The following is an 11,596-nucleotide window of genomic DNA, read 5'->3' as shown; positions in this document are numbered from 1 at the left end:
TATCCCCACCTATTCATATCGATCAACTTATGTGCATTGCTTATTGTCTATTCACAACAATGTTTTAAATGAAATTGATTATTGAAAGTATAAATTTCCTGTTTGAAATTTATAATAAAAAAAGATAATTAAAATTGTGATATACAAAAATATTGTAAACGTTAAAAAGAGATTAACGATATTAAAAGTGTTATATCCATTATTTTTTTCATTAATAAATTTAGTATAGTTGAATGATTCATTTTGAAAATGTGTATATTTTAATTCGGATCTTTCAATCCAATTAGTATCAAAAATGGTTTGGTTTGAATAATGATATAAAACTTTAAAAAACCTACTAGCATTTTCTCCTTTGTTTATGTGATACATAAAACTAATTGTATTATTATTAATTAAACCAACTTTCATAAATTGGCAATTTTTATCAAGGGTTATATTTGTCTTATTAGAGAAACATATTTCACATCGTGTTACATTAGGAGGGTAATGAACATAAATAATGTTTTGAAAAATGAAATAAAGGAGTATAAAATGGGTTTGAGAAGCCATTAAAACAAAGTAAATACTGTATCAATTTATTTATTCAAAATTTACATCTATTCAAGAGGATAGCCCAATAACATTTGAAACTTTTTTATATTATAAACTAATATAAATACATTTTGCTATAACAAATATATATTGAAAACAGAGGTAAATTAATACTAAAATCAATAAATTTTTACATTTCGAAATATTTTTGTTTTTGCAATTTTTATTTTTGTTTAGCAATAAGCATTCATTTAAGTTACATGTTGGTGCAAATTTATAATGTTCTTCGATAGGACAATCATCATGGATCCAATCATAAATTTCTACTCCACAATAGTAACATTTACAAACATCATTATATGAAATAGAGTAAAATCCTGCTCCAGCTAATATCTCAGGTTTTAATCTACCTTTCCATTTTTTAAAGGTAGAAAGCCTTGTATCATATGTTTTATAAGCAACATTATCGATATATTTATCAAAGCTTTCCAAACACATCTTATGAACGATCAATAGAAAATAAAATAATTTAAAAACATACTTAATATAAGTATATTTATTTGAGAACATTAGCAAGTGAAATATAAAATATGTGGTGGACTAAAATAATTGATTACTAAAATTTACAACTATGTAATCTTAATTACATGTATATCCATTTTTTATATACCTATATAAAACATATATAATAATAATTTATTAAAAAAAATATGTGATTAAACTACTAATATAATATTAACAATATGTTTGATATAATATTAATTATAAAAATACATCTAAATCGGGATGATCAGCGCTCCACTGGTAAAATGGAATATCCTGGTGACCCCAAGCGAGTGTTTTATAATCATGTGGAATTTTATATCGCTTCGTATCTTCTGAACTTAGCGCGATTTTATTTACCAACTCGGTAAAAATTGTATGTAGTCGAGAACGAAACACATACATAGAGCAAAATTTTTTAGAGTTATTTTCTACAACATCTTTGTAGTGGATAAAGTCTAACTGATTTTTAATAGTAGGTTTCTTAATACCTTTAGCTTTTTTTAAGAGACTATTTTCAGTTTTTATGCAATATGCTTTTGCTCCCGTACCGTAGAATGTTGTAATAGGTTCACCAGCATATTCATCTTTAAATTTACCAACAACTGATTGTGTTATTGGCATATTATGCATATTATTAGGTAAATAATTGGATGTATCAAATTTATGAATATTCTTTTGCATATCACAATAAACATTGTTTGTTTCGATTTCAAGAATAAAAGAATCAGTGTCTGTATACAGAAGAGAAACATTTTCTTTATATAGAGGTTTTAAAAAGTTGTAAAAGAAATCGTACATAACAGTTTTAGATATATCTAAAACGCAAAATCCAACATATATTGGTTTATTATAAGTGATTGATACTTTCTGCATTTGAATAGCCACCAAATTTTCTGAGAAAATAGTCAAATCTTTGAAATATGGTTTTGCAATCAAATTTTCAGCACCATCTTTTTGTTTATTTTTTTCCCATTCTGTAACAAGTCTTACATCAACTCTCCTATCCACATTTTCCATTGTTTTTCCGTATATACTGTTATTTGCTAATTTAAACGTGTGACGGTCAAATTCATTTCTAGACTCATTACGTAATGTTGTATTTAAATCTATAAATTTTTTCAACCAAGCAGATTGCGAAAATTGTAAAACTCTATGTATTTTAGTTAACTTAAGTCCATTTTGTAGACATTGTTGTAATAACTGGTAATGAATAACATATTTGGATTTGCTATTTAAATTAGGTATTAATTTTGTGGAATTTGAATTGGGTGGTTTATAGTTCTCAGGACAAAAAGGAAAATCATTGTGATGGTCATGGAGATTTTCAGGATATTCTAAATCAACTTCTAGCACAAATCCTTTTTCAGAAGTGTTAGAAATAGAAAAAATATCTAAATTTTCTATTTCTTTTTCTGTTAACCACTTAAAATCCCCTGTTGGTAGATACTGTGACATTGCAAAACCGTATAAATTTGTTGCATCATAGTACATTATGTATTTATGTGGTTTTGATGCATCGTAGCTTGAAAGAAAAGGATTATTTGCTTCAGATTTTCTTGTTATACAAGAACTAACCCCACCACGAACGCTATTTTTGAAAAAATGCAACATATCCGGATCAGTTAATAATTCCAATTCTATGCCTGTATATCGTAAACTAGCTTCCCAGCTTAACCCGGGAAAAGTATAAAAGTGTGCAGGGTCTAGTTTGTATGTAGATAAACAAGTTTTACGGAAATTTTCAAAAATATCTGCTAAAAGTAAAGTGTCTGATAGTAAATATATATCTGAATAATGACCTATACATTCGCACTCAAATAAATTCCATACTGTTTGGGCTCTTTCATATTCTTCATCAGAAATGTGCTCATCTGTTATGTTATTGTAAAATTTATCTTTTTCTGGCAAATATGTATCATCTAGTTTTTCAAAACAATCAATATAACTATAGGGAAACACACCTTTCTGACGAATAAGCTGAAATTTTTTATCATCATCGAAAAATTTTTTTATTTCTACACATTGTTCATCTTTCAGGGTATCTGAGAGTTTTGATAAAGAAAATGATAGAAACTGAAATGAGTCAATAAATCTCAAGGACAATTTCTTTCGCTTAATAATACTGATATGTTTGTCAACGTAACAATCTACGGGGATAGATTTTTCAAAAGATATGTATTTTTCTTTGTTATGTGCAATTACTGTTAATTCCTCTTTATTTAAACATAGGTTTTTGATAAATAGGTGGCAGTCGTAATTACGTAAGTTGTGCATGACAACTGGAATATAATTAGGAGTTTTATATTTTATGTTACATAAAGAATGAGCTGGTCCTCTATAGTTTCCAGTAATGTGACAGTGGTCGGCAACTTTATCACTTAAAAGTGGTTTATCACAAATATGACAGTCTGTGGCATAGTTGTGTTTAATTTTTTCTAATTCCGTCAAACTATTCATTTTTTTAGGATTTTTTAAAAATGTATGATACAAATTTAATACATCTTGTTCTAACAAATTTATAAAAACTTTTTCACAGTTAAAACCTCTATATCTTTCAAATTTCGAGAATGCATCATCAAACGAGCATTTGATATAATAAGCAAAAGAATAAGGAATATGTTCAAATTTTTTTAAGGTATAAGAACTATTTGGATTTTCATCAATATTTCCATTATTTAAAGGTTTTAAAATGCATTCAAAATCCGCATACACTATAAAAGGAACTTCCATTTGTTTATGATAATTTATGTATTTTAATTTATTTTCATAGATTTCATTTCCATACTTATCTGTCACTGGATCTTTCGAAGGTAAGTTAATTCTAACATGATCACAATCATGCTTACTATGATATTGTAATTTTTGTTCTGTTTGATAGTATTGAAGACAACCATCACATAAATGTTTTTTTCCGTGATGTTTGCTCAATTGAGTGGAAATTAGTCTAGAAAAATCAGCAATGTAACAATAATGAAAATTATCGTCATCATCATTTATCAAAAGCAAATTAATATGTTTCTCTTTCTTATCACATGAATAATATAGAGGTCCAATTACTTCATATTTCTGATTATTAGAAATTTTATCAAAATACTTTTCTAAACCGTAAACATTAATAGAAATATTGTTTTGATTCTCAAATTTTTTTATGTCTTTTAATGACATAGGGAAATCAATACCTGTGATGTTTAAAACTGTTGAATAGTGCGGGTATGATGATATGTCAAAATTAGGTCCTGTTGGAATGTGAAGAGCTGCTACTACTGACCATGCAAAACAGTAGTCATCATTATTTCTTATGTTAACAACAGCGTTGCGTCTTGAAATTTCAACTGGAAGTTCAATGAATGAGGATGCCTTCAGAGGATTGAATTTATTTATATTAATCTCCAAGTAAAGAAGATTAAGTAGAGCCCATCCTAAAAAAAAAAAAAAAAAAAAAAAAAAAATAGCAATAAAATAATTCTTGCCTATTGACTATGAATATAACTTACCAGAATCCCTTTCTGCAAATTCGTCAGCTTTTTTATCAATAATTATTATAAGTTTTTCCATTAAGTCTTTCGTTTCGGTGCCTTTGCAAATTACATTGAAAGGTGTATTAAATGATTTAACATCATAATTTTCACTAGTGGGGTTATAATAGTAGCCAAAAAGTTCCATATTAATTTTAATACATGTATGTTTATTCAGCTGATAGTCTAATATGCATTGAATTTTTGATTCCAAATGTTGAAAATATTGTTTGACATCTAGAATATTTTTTTCTGTAGTAATTCTGTATGACACTATTCGTTCCTTAAACGCCGACTTAATAATTTGAACTCCTTTATCTTCTATCATTTTAGAATTGTTTTTGTGAAAGTTGGATAGTAAATGTCCTACCCACATATTTGACAAAACTGGCACATTACAATCTTTACAAAATCTCTCTGTAAAAGGAAATATTTATAAGACTAAAATTGTAAACTAGTGAGAAAATGTCTTACCTTTTTTTTCATTCACAGTAGACTTTGCAACCCTTTGATTGAAAAATCTTGACTTGCTACAGGCAGTCCTCATATGACGTAATAAGTTATCTTTACGACTAAAAGATTTACTACAAGATGTGCAATTGAACATGTTGATATTTCAGTCCTATAAAAGAATTATTTATTTTAACTGACTTTATTAAGATACTATTATGTTGCATCTTTGATGATCTGATAATGAAAGAAATTTGGAATAGAAATTTATGTCATATTGAGTAGTCAGTTTGTTAGCGTTTTTGGTTGTCTGTTTTGCGGTTTATGTGTTTGTTTATTTTTATTGTTGGTTATAATTTACTATATATGTGAATTAAATTTAGACAGACAGTTTTTAGCGTTTTTGGTTGTGTGTTTTGCGGTTTATCTGTTTGTTAGTATTTTTGTCTATTTTAATTTTATTGTTGTTGTGTAGAGCGTTTTTGGTGGTCTGTTTTGTGGTTTATGTGTTTGTTATTGTAGTTTTTATATTTTAATTTTACTGTTGTTTGTTGTATTTTTTTTTTACTATATATGTGAATTAAATTTAGACAGACAGTTTTGTTAGTGTGTTTGTTGTCTGTTTTGTGGTTTATCTGTTTGTTTATTTTTATTGTTGGTTATAATTTACTATTTATGTGAATTAAATTATTTAGACAGACAGTTTCGTTAGTGTGTTTGTTGTCTGTTTTGCGGTTTATCTGTTTGTTGGTATATTTTGTCTCTTTTAATTTTATTGTAGTTACTGTTTGGTTGTTGGTTGTGTTTTTTCTGTGCGTGTTTTCTGTGTGTTTTTTCTGTGTTTTTACTGTTGTTACTATTTTGTTTATATTGTATAATGTTTATAACGAGTTAAATTTGAAGAATGTTATTTTTATTTTAAGTGTAAAATATAACTAAAAACTGGACAAGTTTTTGAATAAAAAAGTCTTAATTCTATTAGATGAATAGGTATAAAACTATAACTTACCAAATCTATAATATATATTAACTTTAACTGACACAGATAATGTTTACCAAAACTTAATTGTAATGGACGCGAAATTTAAGTATCGTTTTTGTCTTTCGCAAGCCAAACCACACCTAAGAACCACACAAAGTAACTGGTCGATGGAGGCGAGGTCGATCTGAGATTATATCTGCAGGTATCTTGTTCTCGGTTCTCTCTGAGATCGTTGAACCTGTGATACTGGTTTTATTTTTTAAATTTTATATTAGAGATGAGCAATGATTTGAAATATCGATAAAATGTTTTATTAAACTGGTTGTGTTGTTGTTTGCTTGTGTGTGTGTTTAGAATTAAATGAAGTGTTTGATGGGAACATTGGATAAAATCTCTAGAACTTATTTTTTAAATAATATTTATTGTCAAATCAATTTTTACATTACTGTTACATCCAACTTTTACATGATATGAAATAAAACTGCAAATATTTATGGTCACATTTATTTTAATATCCTTTTTATACTCTGGACAAAGTAATATCTAATTATATCTTTTCGAAACTGCACTAAATATTTATAATATGAACCACATAGTGGACACTTAGTTGTCATTTTTGAATCATAACGTACATCGTTCCATGTTAATATACAGTTTAAACAAAAAAAATGGGAACAAGTATTTGGCACACAAGTTTCGTAGCAATCAACCATGTCGTGACAAATTGCACAAAACAACCGCTTAATTTCCTCTATATTTTCTTTTGTATCTTGTTCGCAGGTTATAGATTCTTCTTCTTCCCTAGGAGGAGATTGTAATACACTAAGTATAGATTGATGTTGAACAGTAAAACTGGTCTGTTGAGAGAGTAAATGATTTTCTTCCGTCATTCTGACCTAATACTTACTACTGGATGTTTTTACTATATATGACTGGACATTGATATGGTGGGGGTGAAAGTAAGTGGGGATAAGCGTGAATCTCTCTCTCTCTCTCTCTCTGTCTATATCTCTCTCTGTCTCTGTCTCTGTCTGTCTCTGTCTGTCTGTCTGTCTGTCTGTCTCTGTCTCTGTCTGTTTCTCTTTCCCTCCCTCCCTGCCTAAGAATATGCTCGATATTTGTAAATGTTAATAATATATCGATATTAATATATTTTTGTTTTTATTCACTCATCTCTATAAGCGAAAAGTTCATACCAATACCGAAAAAGATCCACCACCTCCTCTTAATTTATGAATTCCTGCTCTTTCTTCTTGTTTGTTTATAACCTCCTCCTCTGAATATGGGGTAACCTCCTCTCTCGGAGGAGATACCCCATAAACTCACTACTATTGAAATTTGAAAAGTTTATTTAAACATTTATCAGAGTAAATGATAAGCATAAATTCCTTCGACCAATTTGCTGTGTTTTCTTATGTTTACGCATTTTTTCACTTGCCACAAGGTTGAACGATCAGGTGCGGTCTCAATATCGTTAAAAACCCACAATAGAATTTCCAAAAATACCAGCCCGAGACGATCAAAATCGTCTTCGTTGAGTTCTTGTACCAAATAAATTTTTTACCGGTGGAACTTGTGTTTTTTTTAATATCCCTTGGACACTTGTACGATTCACGCCGGTCTCATTGGCTAATTTTCTTGTAGATACTCAGCGTACTATCCATGGCAACTTGGCCCAATACGAATACCTCCATAACTTCATTTACTACATAATTTTCCTTCTGCCTCTTTTTATTCATAACGGAACCAGTTTCGCGAAATTTTGCTACTAACTCGCGAACAATTTTGCCATAAAGGTGTTTGTCAGGATGGCGTTCATTGAATATCTGCGCAAACTGATTGCCACATTCATTATTTTTAAAATAAAGTTCGATTATTTCCACTTTTTCTGCAAGTGAGTACACCATAATTGTTAAAAAGTTTAACGATATTGAGAAGAACTTGAACGCACAAGTCACAGAACAGCTATCTAGCCACTACCGCACCTGATCGTTCAACCTTGTGGCAAGTGAAAAAATGCGTAAACATCTAGAAATAATAAGAAAAAACAACAAATTGGTCGAAGAAATTTATCTATGTTTATATTTATTACTCTGATAAATGTTTAAATAAACTTTTCAAATTTCAATCCTTCATATTTTCTCAATGACTCTACCGATTTTCAAAATCGAAGCGGGGAAATATAGAGAATAGAAAGTTCTTTTCATTGCGGCACCACTTGACCCCCCGTCCCATATGAAAAAAGTTGGGGGATGACACCCCCGTTAGAGGGTTGAAGATTTTGCAATCATTTTTGGGGCAAAAGTTGTCCCCCTCACAAACAAAATTGAAGTGTTTTTGGATTTTCTGAAAAAAAAATTACCCTGACCGTTATGCCTTGCGGAACGTTTACGATGGGTCACCCTGTATATTCTTCTCTCTGAACAAATATATAAATATAAAAAAGGTCATTTACTCAATAATCTAGCCTACCCAATAGACAACCCTACCTTACCAACCATTTCTTCAAATTTATTTTTAGTCTAATTTTGGATACTACCAAAGATACTAGAATTTCAAACAAGTTTTTTTAATTAGGTATTAGAAATCCTTTTTTTTAAATAAATATACATTGATAATATTATGCAAATCCTATTTTAAATACATATCCATTAATATATTCATAATTCGTCCCTTTACTGGCCGATATTCTACATTACTGAACAAAAATATAAGCTTACGAAATCAAAAAATATAAATAAAATGAAACAAAATAAAATAAACCGCAAGAAAACAACTGGGATGCAGCATATGCCAACAAAAGCTTTGCTAGTTTTCCTGAATGCTCTTTATTTATTTTAGTTTATATATAGAGAAAAGAGAATTGAAAAATATCGGAAAGGCTGTTCCAATAATGGAGATGGTTGGTCGGTATCGCATATTTTTCTTTATTAGATTCTAAAACAATCTATTGCCAAAAAACAAAAATATACCAGCTTATAGACTAGCATTGTTTTTATTGCCTAAATTTTTCACCACATTTCACATATGTAATCCTACCTATTAATACCACTTCCCCTTATCAAGCAAATACTAAAACTAAACATTCTATCTGTATATAGTATTATATATCTATATGTAGTCTTTAATATGTTATAACTCTAAAATTATATATATTTACTGGGTACTGTTCTAAAATTGTCCATGTATATTCTTTTTGTAATTTTAAAGACTTAAATTTTTTTGAATTGTATTATTTGTATTGTGTATTTTTTGTTGTTTGTATTTTTTTGTGATTTTGTTGTTTGTGAGTGCTTTCTTAAAGCTGTTTTGGCTTTTTGTACAATAAAGCGTTGTTTGTTTGTTCGTTAGTCTAAGAGCTAGCAACGTTTTCGAGAAAGTATTTTAAGACGTCTGGCTCTTTGATATATCATTTATTATGCTTCCTGGAACAGCGTGCAGGCCGTCTGGCTGTCGATACACGTTGCGTTCACTACTGCGCATCCAAAGAAGATCCTCTATTTTTTACTTAGCGCATTAAATTATAGTATTGAATAAAAACCGAGTAAGTCTCCATTAGCTCGGCGCGTAGAGCTTTCGCCTATGAAGCGAAGGTCAGTGGTTCGATACCGGCTGGGGGTGCAACTTTTTTTATTTTTTTTTCGTTTATATTCTGATAGTAAAGTATTAAATATTTGTTTTTTTTATCACCAGAACGGATGGCGTTTATGGGTTTATGATCCGTAGTGTATATAAGTAGAGTTTGATAATTTTATTTGTTTTGAAGGATTATTGTGGTAATTAATTATTAGATAGGTTTAGGACGGTCTGACTGCCGCGCCGGTAGGTTGCGTTCACTACTGCGCATCACATAGGTACAGGGTGTCTCATTTTCGTGCTTTTTTTGGGATTTCTCGTTTATGAGTGGAGATACAATGATGCGTTTTTTTTTACATTACTTTGCTAGTTTTTTATGTAATTAAATATACTACCCATAGATTTGCGCATTTTCTATACATCAACTTTAATCAATCTTGTTTAAAAAGTATTATTATTTTATTTTATTTAATTTAACCAGATAATTCTGTTTTCCATCGTTATCTTAACAAACTGAACTGAAAATAAACTTGTGTAGCTTTTAGATAACAATCTGTTAAAAAAAAGTATTATTAAAATGATTATTAAATATTGTTTAATACTAAATATTTTTTATGAATGAGGCAAGAAAAAATTAGGGCCAACATTTTTAGTTTTATTTCTAGACATTATGTTTAAATCATTACAATCTAATTATTATAATTGAATTAAATATTTTTATTTAATATTAGTGTCAGCAAATATTTTACTTTACTACCAGAATATAAACGAAAAAAAAATAAAAAAGTTGCACCCCCAGCCGGTATCGAACCACTGACCTTCGCTTCATAGGCGAAAGCCTTACGCGCCGAGCTAATGGAGACTTACTGGGTTTTTATTCAATACTATAATTTAAAGCGCTAAGTAAAAAATGGAGGATCTTCTTTGGATGCGCAGTAGTGAACGCAACGTGTATCGGCAGCCAGACGGCCTGCGCGCTTTTCCAGAGAGCATAATAAAAGATATATCAAAGAGCCAGACGTCTTAAAATACTTGTTTTCCCGACGTTTCTAGCTCTCGTACTAATAGAATTTGTCAGATTCGTAGATGTCATTTAAAAAAATAAATGTAATAATTAATAATTAAATATTTACCTTATTACCAAATATTAACAATAAATCACATACCGGGGAATAAAAAGGACAGGTTTCTGATCATACACTTTCACGCGCTCACAACTCTGTTAACAATAGTTGTTACTTAAATTAAAAATTAAACTGTTCAAATAGCGAAAAAGTTGATCGCTGAGTATGCTGGTAACTTATCAACCACTTGGTTGCTAGGTTACCAGTTTTGAACTTCTTAAGACGCTAATACCCGTCATGCGTCGGTAAAGTCTTACAATTTATTAAATTTGTATATTACAGTTGAGGGTTGGAACCTTTGGTGTTAAACAGCAAAATAAAAACACTAAATCACCACAATACACCAAAACACTTTTACTTTTACACTGGACGCGCGTTTCGCTAACCATGTTAGCATCATCAGCAGATGATTATAAACTGAAAGAGAAACTAGTTTATAATCATCTGCTGATGATGCTAACATGGTTAGCGAAACGCGCGTCCAGTGTAAAAGTAAAAGTGTTTTGGTGTATTGTGGTGATTTAGTGTTTTTAAATTTGTATATGTATTTAAAATTTGTATTTTTTTCTTAAAAAGAATTAAAGAATATAGTAAGTTCTTAGCCATATACTGCAAAGATAAGTATCATAGTATATTGTCTTTATTTGTATCAAAAATAGTTACAATGACCAGAAAAATATCAAATTTTTTGTACACAGTTACAGTATATTATACAGTATACAGGGTGGTCCGAATTGTATTCCGGAAACTTCGACAGCATATTCTGCAGATAAAAATAAGTAAAAAAGTTCGTATAAATGTATGTCCTAAAATGCTTAGTTTCGAAGTTACAGGTTGTAGAAGTTTCATTTTTATTTCGTTTTTTCCAAATA

The 11,596-nt window shown here is 29.4% G+C and overlaps 1 protein-coding gene across 1 annotated transcript; it reads right to left on the bottom strand.

Annotated features, from left to right (window-relative positions):
* Positions 1–609: 609 nt before the first annotated feature.
* Positions 610–7,321, bottom strand: LOC115874176. The gene is made up of 4 exons (XM_030889278.1): positions 6,052–7,321; positions 5,067–5,214; positions 4,572–5,009; positions 610–4,496 (listed from the first exon to the last, which is right to left on the bottom strand). Exons 2-4 carry the CDS (start codon positions 5,197–5,199, stop codon positions 1,294–1,296), a joined length of 3,774 nt encoding a protein of 1,257 aa, XP_030745138.1. The 5' UTR covers positions 5,200–5,214; positions 6,052–7,321; the 3' UTR covers positions 610–1,293.
* Positions 7,322–11,596: the final 4,275 nt, after the last annotated feature.

Source organism: Sitophilus oryzae, unplaced genomic scaffold, assembly GCF_002938485.1.
Source record: "Sitophilus oryzae breed Bouriz unplaced genomic scaffold, Soryzae_2.0 scaffold_1234_pilon_pilon, whole genome shotgun sequence".
Lineage (NCBI taxonomy): Eukaryota > Metazoa > Arthropoda > Insecta > Coleoptera > Curculionidae > Sitophilus > Sitophilus oryzae.
Note: the sequence above shows the minus strand (reverse complement) of the source record. Positions and strands in the feature narration are given on the sequence as shown.